At 42.6% G+C, this 20,486-nt stretch overlaps 1 protein-coding gene across 2 annotated transcripts; it reads right to left on the reverse strand.

Annotated features, from left to right (window-relative positions):
* Positions 1 to 3,591: 3,591 nt before the first annotated feature.
* On the reverse strand, positions 3,592 to 19,803 carry nox5 (NADPH oxidase, EF-hand calcium binding domain 5). 2 transcript variants are annotated; one of them, XM_021565440.3, is made up of 16 exons: positions 19,179 to 19,803; positions 18,712 to 18,862; positions 18,167 to 18,377; positions 17,569 to 17,809; positions 17,115 to 17,268; positions 13,201 to 13,373; positions 11,163 to 11,345; positions 10,680 to 10,812; positions 9,297 to 9,439; positions 8,961 to 9,152; positions 8,102 to 8,146; positions 7,760 to 7,884; positions 7,376 to 7,460; positions 7,076 to 7,175; positions 6,651 to 6,817; positions 3,592 to 6,363 (listed from the first exon to the last, which is right to left on the reverse strand). In XM_021565440.3, the coding sequence occupies exons 1-16, from the start codon at positions 19,296 to 19,298 to the stop codon at positions 6,232 to 6,234; spliced, it is 2,355 nt and encodes a 784-aa protein (XP_021421115.1). In that variant the 5' UTR covers positions 19,299 to 19,803; the 3' UTR covers positions 3,592 to 6,231. The 2 variants fall into 2 exon arrangements, with proteins under 2 accessions (XP_021421115.1, XP_090058451.1); XM_090202325.1 differs by having other exon boundaries at positions 8,961 to 9,439.
* Positions 19,804 to 20,486: the final 683 nt, after the last annotated feature.

Consider the following 20,486-nt stretch of genomic DNA (forward strand, 5'->3'; position numbering starts at 1 on the left):
TAACATTTTGTACAAATTACCATAGAAACAAACGGAGCATGGCTTTGTGTCCATGGTTGCACCTTTACGTTGCAGAAAACCGCTTGACTGTAGCCAAAACCATTCAAAACTAAAGACCTATTTTATCAGAGCTACCTACACTGAACAAAAATATAAATGCAACATGCAACAATTTAAAATATTTTACTGAGTTAGAGTTCAATATAAGGAAATCAGTCAATTGAAATAAATAAATTAGGCCCTAATCTATGGATTTCACATGACTGGTAAAACAGATATGCATCTGTTGGTCACAGATGCCTTAAAGTAGATTTGTGGATCAGAAAACCAATCAGTATCTGGTGTGAACACAATTTGCCTTGTGCAGTGCAACATTTCCTTTGCATTTGTTGATTGATCAGAGTTTATCAGGCTGTCGATTGATCATAGTTGATCATGCTGTTGATTGTGGCCTGTGGAATATTTTCCCACTCCTCTTCAATGGCTGTGCAAAGTTGCTGGATATTGGTTTGAACTTGGACATGACGATCAGGAGCATCCCAAACATGCTCGATGGGTGACATGTCTGGTGAGTATACAGGCCATGGAAGAACTGGGACATTTTCAGCTTCCAGGAATTGTGTACAGATCCTTGTGATGGTGGCAGGTGAATGGCACGACAATGGGCCTCAGGATCTCATCACGGTATCTCTGTGCATTCAAATTGCCATCGATAAATTGCAATTGTGTTCGTTGTTCGTAACTTATGCCTGCCCATATCTTTACGCCACCTCCACCATGGGGCACTCTGTTCACATTGTTGATATCAGCAAACCGCTCGCCCACACAACGCCATACTGTCTGCCATCTGCCCGGTACAGTTGAAACCGTGAATCATCTGTGAAGAGCACACTTCTCCAGTGTGCCAGTGGCCATTGAATTTGCCCTCAGAAGTTGGTTACGATGCTGAACTGTAGTCAGGTCAAGACCCTGGTGAGGATGATGATCACGCAGATGAGCTTCCCTGAGACGGTTTCTGACATTGCAGAAACTATTTGGTTGTGCTAACTCAAAGTTTCATCAGCTGTGCGGGTGGCTGATCTCAGACGATCCCGCAGGTGATGAAGCCGGATATGGAGATCGTGGGCTGGCGTGGTTAAACTTGGTCTGCGGTTGTGAGGCCGGTTGGACGTACTGCCAAATTCTCTAAAACGACATTGGAGGTGACTCATACTAGAAAAATTAACATTAAATTCTCTGGCAACAGCTCTGGTGGACATTCCTGCAGTTAGCATGCCAATTGCACACTCCCTCAAAAATTTAGACATCTGTTACATTGTGTTGTGTGACAAAACTACACAATTTAGAGTGGCCTTTTATTGTCCCCAGCTCAATGTGTAATGATCATGCTGTTTAATCAGCTTCTTGATATGCCACACCTGTCAGGTGGATGGATTATCTTTGCAAAGGAGAAAACGCTCACTAACAGGAATGTAAACAAATTTGTGCACAAGATTTCAGAGAAATAAGCTTTCTGTTTGATTGGATTTTTTTCCCTTCAGTTTATGAAACATGGGACCAACACTTTACATGTTGTGTTTATATTTTGGTCAGTATACATCTTCTTCTTTCCAGATTCCGGGACGCTCTTAAAGTGGTACACACAAATTAACCATCACACGCGTGAGAAGCTATCAAAACTATGAACATATTTCAAATAAGCCCTAATCTATAAAAAGCGTTTGTCAAAAAAAATACAGTAGATGGTTTGCTGTATGGATCAGATTAAGTGTATATATCCCATCAACGTTTGCCACAGGTCAAAAGGTTTGCGAAACACTGCTATTTAGCTGGCCAGTTTATTAGGTACACTCATCTAGTACCCTCCCCTCCCTCCAGAACAGCCTGAATTATTTGGGGCATAGATTATACAAATCGGAAACGTTCCACTGGGATGTTGGTCCATGCTGACGCGATGGCATCACGCAGTTGCTGCATATTGGACGACGGTACACCACCGCCACCAGCCTGGATGGGTCCATGGATTCATGCTGCTTACCTCAAATCCTGACTCTGCTATCAGCATGCCACAACAGGAACCGGGATTTGTCGGACCAGGCAATGTTTTTTCCACTCCAGTATATGTGATCCCTTGCCCACTGGTTTTTAGCTGATAAGAGTGGAATCCGGTGTGGTTGTTTGCTGCAATAGCCCATCAATGACAAGGACCGACGAGTTGTGCATTCTGAGATGCCGTTCTGCACACCACTGTTGTACTGTGCCGTTATTTGCCTGTTTATGGCCCGTCTGTTGTCTGTTAGTTTGCACGATTCTAGCCATTCCCCGTTGACCACTCTCATCAACGAGCTGTTTTTGCCCCCGGGACTGCCGCTGACTGGATGTTTTTGTTTGTCGCACAATTCTCAGTAAACCCTAGACAGCAATGTGCGTGAAAAGCCAAGGAGGGCGGCTATTTCTGAGATACTGGATCCGGCGCACCTGGCAGTGACAATCATACCACACTCAAAGTAGCTTAGGTCAATCGTTTTGCCCATTCTATCGTTCAATTCAACAGTAACTGAATCCCTTGATGCCTGTCTGCCTGCTTTATATAGCAAGCCATGGCCACGTGACTCACTGTCTGTAGGAGCGAGCCATATTCCTGAATTGGGTGATGTACCTTACAAACTGTCCGGTAAGTTGTATATACAAATTAATGTTATATTTGAGACTGACTAATTGATTGTACAACATACACACATTTTATTTCAGTTTGTGAGTGTGTGAAATGGGGGTTGGAGGCATGTTTATTTCGATATTATAAAGATTATTTTCATACAAACAATGACAACACTGCCATGTTATGAGCCTTGCTGTTGGAAAACATTGCTTCAGTCCTTACCACTCAAACTAGCCCAATCATGTCGGATTTACGACTTCCCAGTTTCCCATGAGCATGTGAAGCCAGCATGAGCCTTGCCATGATGTTAGAAAACCACTACAGTGTCTGACTTTCGGCTGTCGCAGATGCCCCTTCCCTGACTTCACTCACAACTTTATTTGTATAGTCGTCTTAGTAAGGCTTACTGCTCGAACACACATTGGCTGCGTTTTGACAGGCAGAAAACACAGCCTATAAGAACCTCCTTTGGCTAGAGAACACCCCTAGAGGCAAACGTTTCTGTATAGGCACACAAGCCCTTTTTTTAATCAAAGGATATGGAGGCTATGTAAAGACTGCTCAAATAACTCACATATAGACACAATGTCTGAAAAACAATTCATTTTCTGAACTGCATTTCATTTATTGCAGTTAGTTCCCCTAGAACCCCTTACACCATTCAGTGCGTAGGAAATAATTGTATAATTTCAACAAGGCAACAGGGGAAATCACATTGCTCACCAAACTATGCTTTAGACAGGTCTATACAGACAGACTTGTTTTGGATTGGCATTCTGGATAGTTTTATAGACTGTCGGTTACAACAAATAAAACCATTACCACTTACAAAATACAATGTTCTTATATAGATCCATATTCACATACTATAAATGTTTCTCGAACATTTAGTCACTCTGTTCATAATATCATATAAACTGATATGCTATGCATTTATAATAATCATAGTTTAGTTTATTCATGTTGTACAACATTGGCAGCTAAAAGCTGAATTGCAGTGAAACCTAAATAAACAAATACAATGTAACTACCAATAATATAACAGAAATGTAAATCTAAAATTAATATTTATAATTTAGCTATCAATAATACACTATTGAACAGAAATGTAAATCTACACTATTTACATGATGTAAATTACATACAGTGCCTTCAGAAAGTATTCACACCCCTGTAAGTCCACATTTGGTTGTGTTACAAAGTGTGATTAAAATTGATATAATTATTATTTTTGTCAACAATTGTCAACAATTTATTCAAAATACTCAAATGTAAAAGTGGAAGAAAAAATACTAACATTTTTAAAAAATATATAAAAAATAAAAAAAGAATGGAAAAAAATCACAAATATTTTTACTAGATAATTCAACACGCTGACCCTGATGTAAGAATCACCTTTGGCAGAGATTACAGCAGTGAGTTTTTATGGGTAAGCCTCCAAGAACATTGCACACCTGGATTGTAAAATATTTGCACAATATTCTTTTAGAAATTATTCAAGCTCTGTCAAGTTGGTTGCACCGTAACTAGGCCAATCAAGGAACATTCAATGTTGTCATGGTAAGCAACTCCCGTGTATATTTTACCTTGTGTTTTAAGTTATTGTCCTGCTGAAAGGTGAATTTGTCTCCCAGTATCTTTTGGAAAGCAGAATGAACCAGGCTTTCCTCTATATCTTTATCCTGAAAAAGTCCCCAGTCCTTAACGATTGCAAGCATACCCATAACATGATGCAGCCACCACTATGCTTGAAAATATGGAGAGTGATACACAGTAATCTGTTGTATTGGATTTGCCCCAAACATAAGACTTTGTATTCAGGATAAAAGTTAATTCCTTTGCCACATTGTTTACAGTATTACTTTAGTGCCTTGTTGTACAGGCTTCCTTCTTTTTACTCTGTCAATTAGGTTAGTATTGTGGAGTAACTACAATGTTGTTGATCCATCCTCTTCAGTTTTGTTCTATCACAGCCATTAAACTCTGACTGTTTTAAAGTCAACATTAGCCTCATGGGGAAGTCCCTGAGTTAGGAAGGACACTTGTATCTTTGTAGTGACTGGGTGTATTGATACACCATCCAACGTGTAATTAATAACTTCACCATGCTCAAAGGGATACTCAATGTCTGCTTTTTATATTTTTACCCATCTACCAATAGGTGCCCTTCTTTGCGAGGCATTGGAAAACCTCCCTTGTCTTTGTGGTTGAATCTGTGTTTGAAATTCACTGCTCGACTGAGGGACCTTACAGATAATTGTATTTGTGGGGTACAGAGATGAGTTAGTCATTCAAAAATCATGTGAAACACTATTATTGCACACAGTGAGTCCATGCAACTTATTATGTGACTTGTTAAGCACATTTTTACTCCTGAATGTATTTAGGCTTGCCATGACAAAGGGGTTGAAGATATTTCAGTTTTTCATTTTTAATACATTTGTGTAGGGCAGTGACAAAAAAAAAATCTAAATTGTATCTATTTTAAATTCAGGCTGTAATAAAAGAAAACGTGGAAAAGGTCAAGGGGTGTGAATACTTTCTGAAGGCACTTTAGTTACATAACATAGAATAGCTATACGTTTTATAAAATTGTAATGTTAGTTTGACATGTTCTATATTTCCTATAATAATGGACATCTTCTGGTCTTACCCAGGATGCAGAACAATCACTACATTACTTAGGCTTACCCATTTAACCCTTCCACCAAGGTGCATATTATGCTGTATTTTGTATCTTAACAACCTTCCATGAAGATTTAAGCAGAAACTTCAAATATATCTACTACAATACATCCAATACAAGCACTGCTCCCGAGTGGCGTAGTGGTCTAAGGCACTGCATCTCAGTGCTAGAGAACTCACTACAGACCCTGGTTCAATTCCAAGCTGTATCACAACTGGCCATGGTTTGGGCGGCGTGCAATTGGCCCAGTGTTGTTTGGGGTAGGCTGTCAAAATAAGATAAATACATAAGAATTTATTCTTAACTGACTTGTCTAGTTAAAAAAAAAACCATCAGATCCATTGGCAACAACACATAGTTAAGAGGTACATAAACTATTAACTGTGTATGGTGTGAACATAATTTCATTCTCTGTCACAATGTCTGCCATTTAGTATTTGTGCTTTGGAATGTGTTTTGGTTTAAAGCAAGGTAGATCCATTTGAATACTAAATGTGATAGAATATACAGTCTAAAGGCCCACATTATACTTCTTGACCAAGGCAAGCATTAAGGGCAGGCACGCCAATGGTCCTATCGGATCCTTTTTTTATAGCACAACTAGTTGGTATGTTTTCAAGGAGGGCGGTGTGTTTGAATTCAGAGGACCACTGGTTCGAGCCCAGTAAGGGGGCAGGGACAGTGGAAGAAGCAAAGATGTTAGCAGCATACTGATTGTCGGTTTCACATACTTGGGTTGGCAACGGCATAGTGCGGATTCAGCACGAGATAGTGCTTGTGGACAACCAGCCTGTATGGTACAGAAACTGTTGACATAGATCAGCACATAGGTGTGTGGATTTAGTTGAGGGTGCTGATGTCAGTGTGGAAAAATGTTGGACAGTCCTCAAAAGTTCTCCTTGTAGAAGTTGAATCCAAAGTGCTCACACTGGGCCTTGATGAGTTTAGCCAGTGCAGGGGCTCCACAGTAGAACACATGAACCTTCCCTTTCTTCTCCTCTGCCACTTTCTGGAACACCTGCGGTTGATACACGTGAAAGAAGAGGACATTTTCAATGTACGGTGGTTGGACAGGACCCACAAGCTTGCATGTCACCGAATCACGACTCATTGCAGGTTTTTCCTGACCACCTAACCTGACCAGGGAAAAACTCAGGGCCCTTATAGCCAACAACGAAATAAAACAGAGGCACCCCATACCGATTTAGAAATGGTGCATCTCTTCAAGATTAGCTGAAAAATGCTCTATGAGCTTTATAATGGACAGGTACAGATATATACAGAGATACAGTTTGACATCCATACCTTCCCCCACTCTGGCCTCCCTGGCTGTGTGCGGGTGCGAAGGCCAGTGATGGAATCCCTCTTTTCCTTCTTGGCCAGGAGGTCTAGTGCCATCTGCAGGCCGATGGCCTTCATGTCATTCTTGCTGAGGGCAGAGGTCATGTACATGTGCATCTCCAAGAAGCGGCCTGAGGGTTCAAAAATTGAATCAAACTTTATTTAAAGTGCATTTAAAATTGCAACCACTTTACAGTGAAAACAGTAATAAGATAGATAACTTAAACAAAAGACATTTACACATGTGCCTTACACAGAGAAACACAGGAGTGGAACAAACGTTAGATTTGACGCCAAACACACAGTGGTGTTTCTCTTACAGAAGATCTTACTCTTCCTTTCTTTGTCCTCCCTCCATCTCTGTATCTTTCATTCCTCCTCTCACTTACCCTCTGGCTCTTCGTCAGCCTGATCCATCTCCAGTTTGGTCAGGAGGCTCACAAACCACTCAAATGATTTCTGGTCTCTGTTGATCCAGATAAAGTCAACCTGTAGGAGAATCACAAACCGAGTGTTTAACAAATGTTTACTATAACTAATATTTTTTTAGCCTGGTCCCAGATCTGTTCATGATGTCTTGCTGACTTGGCCACAGGAGTATGCAAGACTGCACTAACAGATCTGGGACCAGGCTAATAACTTCAAGCTTTCAGGCCCAATGGGCATCTGTCATCTGCAGTGGGTCTTACCTTCCTCAGTTTCATCTCACTGTCCTTGATGTTCTCACACCACGAGTAGCTGCAGTTGGGACAGTTCTGTTTCCTCATGCGATAGCTGAAATAGAAATCAGAAGTAAAAATGCAAAACTCAAAACTTTATTGCCCACACCAACCAAAGTTGTTAGGAAATTGACTTACAGCAGAATATGCAGGAACATTTTTAGTTATTAATAACCATAGTATTGGGCTAAGCTTTAACAAATGTAGACATTGGCGCCATAATCATCATTGTAGGATTATAGCTTGCACCATAGCTCGGGTTACTTGGGTATTTCATTTGATGTATACTGTAAGACGGTTAGTGCTTCTAAATTCTCGGTGTTTCCATTCCAGGGCAACCTAGCATGTACTTACTGGTACATGATGCTCTGTAAGATGGAGGCGAAAGGCGTGATCCCAATACCGGCACCGATTAACACCGCGTGTTCAGAGGCAAAGATCTGTCTCGTCGGAGTCCCATAGGGCCCATCCACGAAGCACTGACAGACAGAGATACAGACACAGAGTACATTCAAACCTAATGTGAACGTCTAGATAGCTAATAAGAGAATGACATATCACCTTGATGGTATAATGCTTCATAACTTGTTATAAGCCTTTTATAATGTCTTAAAATAGGGTTAGTAATATGTTATGTATGCCTATGTACATTATCAACAATTAAATGTTACAGGAGCAGGTTGAAGTCAAACTCACTTTGACGTTGCAGAACCTGTGGTTTTCACTAAGCTTGGCTGTGGTCTATGTTGGTCGGGAGGAAAAAACGGATGAATCATCAGTTTTAAAATAAGTAATAAGATGTTATCATAATGCATTACAACAGTGACCCAGTGACCCAAACTCCTGTACTGTCAGACCAGGGCCCACATTCCTAAAGCGTCTTAGTGTAAAAGTGCTGATATTGGAACAGTTTTGCCTTTTAGATCAAAATAAATAAAATGATGTGGACATGGGGGACCTGGGCTCGTATTCTTAAAGCCTCTCAGAGTAGGAGTGCTGATCCAGGTTCAGGTCCCCTCCTTTCCATATAATCTAATTCATCATGATCTAAAAGGCAAAACTGATCCTAGATCAGAACTCCTGCCCTGCGACGCTTTATGAATATGGGCGATAGATTGCAAATGACTGTTTTATATCTTTACTCTTTTATATCATTATATCCTCTTAGTATGAATAGATCCTCAGAGACTGAAAGTAGTGTTAGGTTCAAGCTCTTTGTGTATGAGAAGTGTAATTATTTGGTGGATTGCAGTGGACTGTAGGAATGTGTCGTCCCATTAACTCAAGGCTTCTCCTGATTGATAATGTCCTGTGATATGGACATAGGAGCACGGAGAAATCCTGGGTGACGGAAAAGTACTGAAGTACATCTTTGTGGAAAGTGAGGGGTTAAGAGCTAAGGGTATAAGTTGACACTGCACTGTATTGAATATATGCGTTCAGCTGTACATCTTCGCTGAGTAAACATTTGAAACATCACTCAGAGTTTCAGCTCTTTTGTATGATAAATATCTTTATTCTATGTTGCATATCTTATAAGGGCCCCAGATCATACCTCTCTGAGTTGGGGGCCTTCTCCTCTCTCTGCTTGGTTCTGCTGGTCTGGGTTGGGCCCCTGTGGCCCTGGTCCTGGGCATGGTCCTGGCCCTGGTCTACACCCGTTTTGTCGATACAGGGTTAGCTCGATGGCATCGTCCTCGTTGGAGGCCACCGTCCCGTTGCAGTTCGCACATTTAAACAGCTCCTCCTGCAAGAAAATCGAATGATTTAGCCCACTCCCATATTCCAGGGTCCTACTTAATTGTATTGTTTTGGCTTTGTGTATGTAGAATTGTATTGTATTGCTAACAGAGAGAATTATAAGTAGTGGGCGAAAAAGAAGGTAGAGAACCTGGGCCCTCCTCTGGTGCCGTCTGTCCTTCAGGCTGGCGCTCAGTCTCTTGGTGCTGACCACCTGGCTGTCTGGCTGCCTGAAGTACTCATACAGACGATTGGTCCACTGGCCCATGGAGCGGATATGCAACCACAGAGTATCTTTTCAGAAAGGGATGTGCAAGCGCAGACACACTCCATTGAGTTGTATGGAAATGTTCATGGATGTCAAAGCTGCAACTGGACCATGTGTGTACGTTTGTAAGTTTAGTTTAATTTGGAGGCAGAAGTTGCCTAGAGGTTAGAGAGGCAGACCAGCAGCTGGAAGTTTGCTTGTTCAAGCCCCGGGCTGGGACACAGAAAAATGGGAATGGAAAAGAACTGGCAGATGGAAAGCTGCTGGTGTCTGATCCCATGTACAATTGCTCTCCATCCTCTGAGGCTGACTTGTGGGCGTTAGGAACGGCAGAAGATAAATTCCCGTTCTAACTAATGAACAATAAAGTTACATTTTGTATTACATTCTAGTTTAGAAAGAGTGGGGAACTGGATGTAACACAGTTTTTAGACAAACTGAGTGTACCAATGTCTATATGAATGCATCTGCCACTATATTGAAGCTATTGGACGCAGTTTATCATAGTGCACTGTGCTTTATTACGGGCGACAGGTTCAGTACACATCACTGCATTCTTTACCAGAAGGTAGGCTGACCCTCTTTGAATACGTAGATCGATTCAATGCTCTCTTTTTATTTACAAAGCTCTCTTACATAAACTTCCTGTCACACACTGACCATAGTTTGCTTTGTATGTTCTATGTTTTGTTTGGTCAGGGTGTGATCTGAGTGGGCATTCTATGTTGGATGTCTTGTTTGTCTGTTTCTGTGTTTGGGCCTGATATGGTTCTCAATCAGAGGCAGGTGTTAGTCATTGTCTCTGATTGGGAACCATATTTAGGTAGCCTGTTTGGTGTTGGGTTTTGTGGGTGATTGTTCCTGTCTTTGTGTTTGTGACACCAGATAGGGCTGTTTTTTTTTTTTCTTCACATTTCTTGTTTTTGTATATTGTTCTATTTTCATCTTTATTAAAGATGTATGAAAAATAACCACGCTGCGTTTTGGTCCGCCTCTCCTTCAACAGAAGAAAGCCGTGACACTTCCGCCGTACTTAACATAATTTAGACTATGAGTTAACATACTCGGTTTCAGGGGTGGCTAACAATCTACAGAGTTCCCTGCAACTATATGTACTGGGTGCCTCTCGGGCAATTCAAATGGTTGATTAGGAACCTCTTTTTTCGAGGAATGTGATTGTTTCTCTTAAGTATGTTTTGTGATCTTGTATATTTGTATTGGTCTCAAATGGGACTCCCTGCTAAAAGGTGAAATGAAAATAGAAACCTGGCTGCTCTGGGGCACTGCTGATGGTGAAAGGATGCCACTCATACTTTGCGATGTCTGGAATGTTGATGTAAACATAGTCCCCTGGTTTGAAGTGGAAAAACTGGGGCCGCTTGATTACCAGATGGGTCACCTGCAAGTAACAGACATTTTTCAACACTCTCAGGGGGGTGGGGGGGGGGGAACAAAAAATGGTCTCTGAACAAAAATGAAGACATGAACTACTAGGCTAACAGAGCCATCTACACTCTGTCCACACTGCACAATGCTAGTTGACTTTTCTCGCCTTATAGTAGGGTTGGTAGGTTGGAATAAGATGTATCATATTATGATCTAATATTTCAACAGCAGAGGTGTAGTCAAACTTCACTACGTGTTGAGCAGGTGTCAATACACAATAGCTAGATGTTGAAAAACACAAAAGTGAATAGATGTCCTCTTTAAGAAAAGTGATCGCTATTGGTATAACATCCAGATGGGCACCTTAGATGGCAGCAGGTTGACCTCCACAATGTAGAGGCCTCCCATGTGAGAAACAGCAACGCCCACTAGTTTCTCCAGCAGGAAGATCACACCAGGCACCACAAACCACTTCCAGAAGTTGGCACAGTGCACCACCAGCAAAGCCCACACCCACACATAGGACAGGTGGGACCAGTAGAACACCTGGGGAAACAACACACAGAAATAAGAAAAAATTGGAGTATTTGGGTGTAGCGATGGAGGGAGCTCATGTACGTGAATGTACAGTGCCATGAAAAAGTATTTCACCCCTTTCTGATTTTCTCTATTTGTACATATTTGTGATAGTGAATGCTATCAGATCTTCAACCAAAACCTAATATTAGATAAAGAGAACTGACAAATAACAAAAAAATGAAAACAGTTTTTAGACATTTTTGCAAATGTATTACAAATAAAAACAGAAATACCTTATTTACATAAGTATTCAGGCCCTTTGCTATGAAACTCGAAATTTAGCTCAGGTGCATCCTGTTTCCATTGATCATCCTTGAGATGTTTCTACAACTTGAGTCCACCTGTGGTAAACTCATTTGATTTGACACGATTTGGAAAGGCACACACCTGTCTACATAAGGTCCCACAGTTGACAGTGCATGTCATAGAAAAAACCAAGCCATGAAGTTGTAGGAATTGTCCGTAGAGCTCCGAGACAGGTTTGTGTCGAGGTACAGATCTGGGAAAGGGTACCAAAAAATGTCTGCAGCATTGAAGGTCACCCTGAACACAGTGGCCTCCATCATTCTGAAATTGAAGAAGTTTGGAACAACCCAGCTCTTCCTAGAGCTGGACGCCTGGCCAAACTGTGCAATCGGGGAACCAAGAACCCTATGGTCACTCTGACAGAGCTCCAGAGCTTCTCTATGGAGATGGGAGAATCTTCCAGAAGGACAACCGTCTCTGCAGCACTCCACCAATCAGGCCTTTATAGTCGAGTGGCCAGACGGAAGCCACTCCTCAGTAAAAGGCACATGATAGCCCGCTTGGAGTTTGCCAAAAGGCACCTAAAGACTCTCAGACCATGAGAAACAAGAGTCTCTGGTCTGATGAAACAAAGATTTAACTATTTGGCCTTAATGCCAAGCGTCACGTCTGGAAGAAACCTGGCACCGTCCCTATGGTGAAGCATGGTGGTGGCGGCATCATGCAGTGGGGATGTTTTTTAGCCACTGGGAGACTAGTTAGGATTGAGGGAAAGATGAACGGAGCAAAGTACAGAGAGATCCTTGATGAAAACCTGCTCCAGAGCACTCAGAACCTCAGGCTGGGGTGAAGGTTCACCTTCCAACAGGACAATAACCCTAAGCACCCAGCCAAGACCACGCAGGAGTGGCTTTGGGACAAGTTTCTGAATGTCCTTGAGTGGCCCATCCAGATCCCAGACTTGAACACGATCGGACATCTATGGAGAGACCTGAAAATAGCTGTGCAGCTATGCTCCCCATCCAACCCCACAGAACTTGAGAGGATATGCAGAGAAGAATGGGAGAAACTCCCCAAACACAGGTGTGCCAAGCTAGTAGCTTCATACCCAAGAAGACTTGAGGCTGTAATCACTGTCAAAGGTGCTTCAACAAAGTACTGAGTAAAGGGTCTGAATACTTATTTAAATGTGATATTTCCGGGGTTTTGATGTCTAAAAACCTGTTTTTGCTTTGTCATTATTGGGGTATTGTGTGTAGATTCATCCATTTTAGAATAAGGCTGTAAAGTAATAAAATGTGGAAAAAGTCAATGGGCTTGAATACTTTCCGAATGCACTGTATGTATACGATCACGTGTCTCTCATATGTGTGGGAATACTTGGGAACAGATTCACAAAATGTTAATAAATTGGAGCTGATTTGCTGGTGTTTTTAATCTTTTATGTCCAAATAAAATGGTTTGCCAGTTGGAGAACCCTGGTGTATACCATGCGTATCCCGTACATAAGACTAATAAAACTTCAAAGTTTGTATATGAGCGCCTGCTAAATTACTAGCTAGATTGTCAACTGTACCTCAAAATGTCCACTGCGGCGGACAAAGGTGCTGGAACAGACCACCATTAGACAGATCATGATCTGTAGCACCATGCCGGTAAGGGATGCAGAGCCCTGCACCCAGCCAATCCCTGGCCGAGTAGTGAAAAGGTGCTCCCACAGGCTGTAGCTGCTGTTCTGAGATAGGTGTACTGAAGGAGGAAACAAAAGATCAGACCATGTTACTGTAAAAACACTTTGTGAAAACTGCTGATGTAAAAATAGGTTTATAAATAAATGTGATCGATCAGTTGAAAGCCACAATACAGCACCACCTTAGACCAAGGGCAAGATCAGTCTAAACATAAACATGCTGTTATGTGTACCACAGAGGAGGCTGGGGGGAGGAGCTATAGGAGGACGGGCTCATTGTAATGGCTGGAATGGAATAAATGGAACAGTATCAAACACATCAAACAAATTACCATTCCATTAATTCCATTCTGGCATTAAAATGAGCCCATTCCACTATCAGTCCTCCCACCAGCCTCATCTTGTGTACCCTCCAGTCTAGAGACATCATTCAGGGATGCAAATACCAAAACATTAAATTGAAACCAATAAATGGGTTGGTTGTTTACAACAAAACCATCACGTGCGCAACTATGGGGCAAAACAGACGGGGATGGCTTAGATTGTTGACAACATGTAAACTATATTTTGTCTCCAAATGTTTATTGAAAACATAAATACATTTGCACAATGCACAAAGACATAATTACTGTTGTTGGTTACCTAGCTAACGAATTTGAGCCATATTATTTAGTGTTGACATGAAATAAGTCAAAACACCTCAAAACAAGACATGGTATCAAGAACAAGATACAACTAGCGGAAACGAGCCACCTACGATTTCCCACATGGCATCTTCTTGTAATTGTTGCTAGCTATCTGACCGTTCAAAATCATAACAAAGCATGGTTCGTTTTCGTGATTTTGTCAGCCAACCCATCTAAATATGTGTTTAGGTGAGGTAATAAGTATTGATATGGGAAACATTGATGTGTACTCAGTCTTATTAAACACATTTGGCATTCTAATTATAGCCAAAATATAGTAACAGTCAAAAGTTCGGACGCACCTACTCATTCTTTATCTTTACTATTTTCTACATTATAGAATGATAGTGAAGACATCAAAACTATGAAATAACACATATGGAATCATGCAGTAAACAAAAAAGTGTTAAACAAATCAAAATATATTTTAGATTTTAGATTCTTCAAAGTAGCCACCCTTTGCCTTGATGACAGGTTTGCATTCTCTCAATCAGATTCACCTGGAATGCCTTTCCAACAGTTTCGAAGGAGTCCCCATATATGCTGAGCACTTGTTGACTGCTTTTCCTTCACTCTGCAGTCCAACTCATCCCAAACCCTCTCAATTGGGTTGAGGTCGGTTGATTGTGGAGGCCAGGTCACCTGATGCAGCACTCCATCACTCTCCTTGGTCAAATAGCCCTTATACAGCCTAGAGATGTGTGTTGGGTCTTTGTTCTGTTGAAAAACAAATGATAGTTCCACTAAGCGCAAACCAGATGGGATGGCTTTTCGCTGCAGAATGCTGTCGTAGCCATGCTGGTTAAGTATGCCTTGAATTCTAATCACTGACAGTGTCACCAGCAAAGCACCCCCACACCATCACACCTCCTCCATGCTTCACGGTGGGAACCACACATGCGTAGATCATCCATTCACCTACTCTGTGTCTCACAAAGACACGGCGGTTAGAACCAAAAATCGTCAGACCAAAGGACAGATTTCCACCGGTCTAATGTCCATTGCTCGTGTTTCTTGGTCCAAGCAAGTCTCTTCTTATTATTGGTGTCCTTTAGTAGTGGTTTCTTTGCAGCAATTCAACCATGAAGGTCTGATTCACACAGTCTCCTCTTAACAGTTGATGTTGAGATGTGTCTGTTACTTGAACTCTGTGAAGCATTTATTTGGGCTGCAATCCAAGTTAACTCTAATGAACTTATCCTCTGCAGCAGAGGTAACTTCGGGTCTTCCATTCCTGTGGTGGTCCTCATGAGAGCCAGTTTCATCATAGCGCTTGATGGTTTTTGCTACTGCCCTTGAATAACTTTCAAAGTTATTGACATTTTCTGGATTGACTGACCTTCATGTCTTAAAGTAATGATGGACTGTCGTTTCTCTTTGCTTATTTGAGCTGTTTTTGCCATAATATGGACTTGGTCTTTTACCAAATAGGGCTATCTTCTGTATGCCCCCCTACCTTGTTACAGCACAACCGATTGGCTCAAACACATTAAGAAGGAAAGAAATTCCACAAATTAACTTTTAATGCACACCTGTTAATTGAAATGCATTCCAGGTGACTTCCTCATGAAGCTGGATAAGCAAATGCCAAGAGTGTGCAAACCTGTCATCAAGGCAAAGGGTGGCTACTTTGAAGAATGTCAAATATAAAATATATTTTGATTTGTTTAACACTTTTTTTTGTTTTTTTGTGGTTACTACTATATGTGTTATTTCATAGCTGTGATCTCTTCACTATTATTCTACAATGTAGAAAATAGTAAAAAAGAAAGAAAAACCCTTGAATGAATAGGTGTGTGCAAACTTTTGACTGGTACTGAATATACTACACTGAACCCCCCAAATAATGCAACATGAAGCAATTTCAAAGATTTTACTGAGTTACAGTTCATATAAGGAAATCAGTCAAATGAAATAAATACATAGGCCCTAATTTATGGATTACACGACCGGGAATGCAGATATGCATCTGTTGGTCACAGATACCTTAAAAAAAGCTGCCTCATGCAGCGTGACAAATCTCCTTCACATAGAGTTGATCATGCTGTTGATTGTGGCCTGTTGAATGTTATTCCACTCCTCTTCAATGACTGTGTGAAGTTTATGGATATTTGCGGAAACTGGAAGACGCTGTCGTACACGTCGATCCAGAGCATCCCAAACATGCTCAAATGGTGACACGCTTGTTAAGTGGCAGATCTAGAACATTTTCAGGTTCCAGGAATTGTGTACAGATTCTTGCGACATGGGGCTGTGCATTATCATGCTGAAACATGAGGTGATAGCGGCTGATGAATGGCACGACAATGAGCCTCAAGATCTCACCACGGTATCTCTGTGCATCCAAATTGCCATCGATAAAATGCAATTGTGTTCATTGTCCGTAGCTTATGCCTGCCCATACCGCCACCATGGGGCACTCTGTTCACAAGGTTGAGATCAGCAAACCGCTCACCCACACGACGCAATACATGCTGTCTGCCATCTGCCCTTACAGTTGAAATCAGGATTCATCCGTGAAGGGTACACTTCTCCAGCGTGCCAGTAAACATTGAAGGTGTGCATTTAACCACTGAAGTCTGTTACGATGCCAAACTGCAGTCAGGTCAAGAACTTGTTGAGGACGACGAGCACAGACGGTTTTTGACAGTTTGTGCAGAAATTCTGCAGATTTGCAAAGCCATAGTTTCATCAGCTGTCCGGGTGGTTGGTCTTGCACACTCTCTCAAAACTTGAGATATCTGTGGCATTGTGTTGTGTGACAAAACTGCACATTTTAGAGTGACCTTTTATTGTCCCCAGCACAAGGTGCACCTGTGTAATGATCATGCTGTTTAATCAGCTTCTTGATATGCCACAACTGTCAGGTAGATGGATTATCTTGGCAAAGGAGAAAGGCTCAATAACAGGGATGTTAACAAATTTGTGCACAAAATTTGAGAGAATTAAGCTTTTTGTGCATTTGGAACATTTCTGGGGCCTTTTATTTCAGGTCATGAAACAATTTTCTGAAGGCTTAAAAATATTTTTGGGGACTGGTTCACTGCATCTGGGAGAGGGAAGGTGTATAACATGTGAGTGTTTGTGGTTTAGAGCGTGTGTGTTCCTTCGTACCAAAGTTCATGAAGTGGGCAGTGGTGTGCACGGTGGAGAAGGTGACAATGGCGTAGCCCACCATCTGATGCAGCAGGATGTTCTGGTCCAGAGGCAGCACCCTCACCACCCAAGTGGCCCGCAGCCAGGTCAAACAGCGCCGCAGCATTAGCACCTACACGCATTCACATGTAAACACGTATACACACACACACACACATACACGGATACACAGACACAGTCAATGCAGAAAGTCTAGTGTTGCTAAGGGAAATGTCACAGCTGCATGTCGATGTCTACCTCTTAACACCAATACCCTCATGAAGGCTTTCGCCGAAAACGTGCTGGTTTAAAAGATCGATGTATGAAGCAAACATGCATTGTCCTTACCGAGAGTTGCTGAATATCTCTTCATCTCTATCCACCAAACCACATTCACCCCCTCCCTCCCCCACTTCCCCACTATCTCCCTCACCATGACAAAGGTACAGTTAAAGTTGAGGCACTGGCCGCAGCCCTTGGCCACCATGTACCAGAATCCCCCCTCTGCGTTCTTCAGCATGGCGGTGATGAACAGCAGCAGGTTGAGGCAAGTGTAGGCACACAGAAAGAGGAGCTTCCGGCTGTTGTTGTGCCAGTACGCCGGAGTCAGGTAGCGCGGGGTATGCCGCCCCTTCTTCTGCTCCAGGCCGGGAGGCTTCAGCCAGTTGGCAGCGCTAGGTGGTGGAGGAAATGGAGGGCCCATATTTACAAAGAGTTTCAGAATAGGAGTGCTGATCTAGGATCTAGGCACTTCGTCGGCGGTAAAGATCATTCTTTGGGGGCATATTGACTATGTCGCTGAGATACAGAGTTGGAGAACAGACACGGGACTACATAAAATGTCACAGGGCAAAATCTTATGCGTGTACGGACGTGTGAGCCTTCCTTATATTTTGCATGTTTGATACATTCTGGGCCTGTTCCCTGACAAAAATGAAGCATATTCTTAAACTTTTTAGTCCAGGGCTGGGCTTCATTTGTGTCTGGGAAACCAGCCCCCGTGTTTAAACATGTTAGCTGTGCCTTGAGACCTGATGGTGAGGTTCTCCATAACCTCAGGGAAGTTCTCCAGCTCGGCCTTGAGCTCCTCGAAGGTGATGGAGCCGCTGTTGTCCTTGTCAGCCGACTCGAACAGAGCCAGGGTCAGGTCGTCCAGCTTCTCCTCTGGCAGGGAGATGGCGCTCTCGCGCAGGCACGACTTGAGCACCGTGCGCAGCTCGTCTGGGTCAATCGAGCCACTGCCTGCAGGCCAAGAGAAATCCTTGTCAATAGTCTGTTGCAAGGTGATGAAAATATAGGCAGCTAAGTTGGACGCAATAAACTGCACGTCCTAAAGGTGAGACAATGCTGGAGGTTTCACTGACCATTCTCATACATCGGTTTATATAGCATACCAAAAAAGTGTAGATGTTTTATTTCACTGTGTGTTTTAATGGTGGATAATGCACACATTTTGTCTTCACAAGTAACACTTGCAAGCTTGGTCACAGATCTATGTGTGTCGTCATGCCAACTCCTGGTCACTGGCAATTGTCAAGACTGCACAAACAGATCTGGCACTAGGCTAAACACATACCATCGACGTCATAGACCTGGAAGAGGAAGCGGAGCTTGTCCGTCTCGCTGCCATGGATCAGCAGGTCCAGAGCCTCCAGCAGCTCATCCAGACTGATGGTTTTGCTACCGTCAGAGTCAAACAGCGCAAAGAACCGCTCCGCAAAGAAAGACTGCAGAAACACACACAGAATCACACAGCACTGACTTCTATGGACAAAGTAAGTACAACGCACATACCGTACATAATCCGTGAAGCACAATCACTTAGAGTAAGTGGAAGTCAGACATTGAGACGGTTCATTTTTGGCGGCTCTGTATGTGAACCTTCACGTATTTGACTTTATTGCACTGTACCCCCTACCCATCCTACCCCGGCCCTATTTGAGCTTATTTGTCACAAAAGAAATGAGCAACAAAATACATAAAACCTCCCCCAAAAAGTTTGGGGACAGTGACAAATCAGTTGACCCTTGAGCCCTGACTCACCTCCTTGACCTTGAGGGCCGTTTTGAACTCCTCCAGGTCAATTTCTTTGTCTTCTCCCGCGATGCTCTCAAACTGCTTGGTGACCCACTCCAGCCACCGTGCATCCTCATCCAGACTCATGGTGCTGCTGGGATGGTAGCCTTCTTACACTCACCACCACGCCTGCTGTAATGTCAACACACAAAATAACCTACATAAGGCCATGGCAAAAAGGGAGCTTTAAAGAGGGGGAGGCTATATGGACACGCCTGTTGTCCAAATTGATGAAGTATGTCGCACAGCTGAGAGTTGAGTGTGAAGACAAATAAACTCAGTTCAGTCAGTTGTCCTGATCCAGTGGTGCTGATGAGCCCTTCACAGCTAGTTTATGATGGCTAGCTGGCAACAGCAGCATGGCGCTAATGACGACTTGTTAAAGAACGTGATGTTTACTTCGATGGGCGAAATAACTTGTAGTATTGGCCTTCATCTGGATTTAGACACCATCTCCAATTTGTTCCATCCCACTTGATTTTATTTAGAGCAGGACAGCAGCCTACATAATAAATAACTTGTAATACTGAGAGTAACCATCTGGATGTCACTGTGATAGTCTACACTGCTCAACGGGGAGAGTTTGCACTACAGTCAGGCAACACACATCATGGGGCACAGTGTCCTTTAGCTCCTGCTTGCCTCAGTAAGGCGAGGGAAGTAGCTAGATAGTGTAGCCAATATCCGGCCAGGGTGATGGCTAAAGCCCATTTATTGCAGTGATTTTCAACAATTACTCTGATAAAAATGTAATGATTCTGTACACTCCCAAGTCCCAGCTTCGTCTCCACTTGACTCTCCCTGCATGACAAACATCATCAATTTGCGCACAAGGCGTGTCTGTATAGCCTCCCCCCTTTAAAGACAATGGCCGGGTTGAAGAGGATCAAAACCATATTATAAACCGGGTGGTTCGATCCCTGAATGCTGATTGGCTGACAGCCGTGGTATATCCAACCGTATACCACTGGTATGACAAAACATTTATTTGTACTGCTCTAATTACGTTGGCAACCAGTTTATAATAGCAATAAGGCACCTTGGGGATTTGTGGTATATGGCCAATATCCAATGGCTAAGGCCTGTATCCAGGCGTTTCGTCATGCATAAGAGCCGCCCTAAGCCATGGTATATTGGCCACACACCACACCCCCTTGGGCCTTATCGCTTAAATGCATCACGGGTAAATTGTGACTGACTGACCTACAAATAATAGTGAGTAGTTATTTACAATGCAAGGTTTTTTGCAGATCAGTCCGTCGGTAGTTGCCCGCA

Source organism: Oncorhynchus mykiss, chromosome 2 (genome assembly GCF_057628025.1).
Source record: "Oncorhynchus mykiss isolate SJ-2025 chromosome 2, ASM5762802v1, whole genome shotgun sequence".
Taxonomy (NCBI): Eukaryota; Metazoa; Chordata; class Actinopteri; order Salmoniformes; family Salmonidae; genus Oncorhynchus; species Oncorhynchus mykiss.

Bases quoted from the DNA above. Each gene is read 5' to 3' on its own strand.
- nox5 (XM_090202325.1), bottom strand. From the start codon at position 19,298: ATGAGTCTGGATGAGGATGCACGGTGGCTGGAGTGGGTCACCAAGCAG. The intron at 17,269-17,568 runs GTGAGGGAGATA...GAATGCGTGTAG, and splicing joins TTAACTGTACCTTTGTCATG to GTGCTAATGCTGCGGCGCTG. The intron at 6,818-7,075 runs GTAAGTGAGAGG...TTGAACCCTCAG, and splicing joins GGCTGACGAAGAGCCAGAGG to GCCGCTTCTTGGAGATGCAC.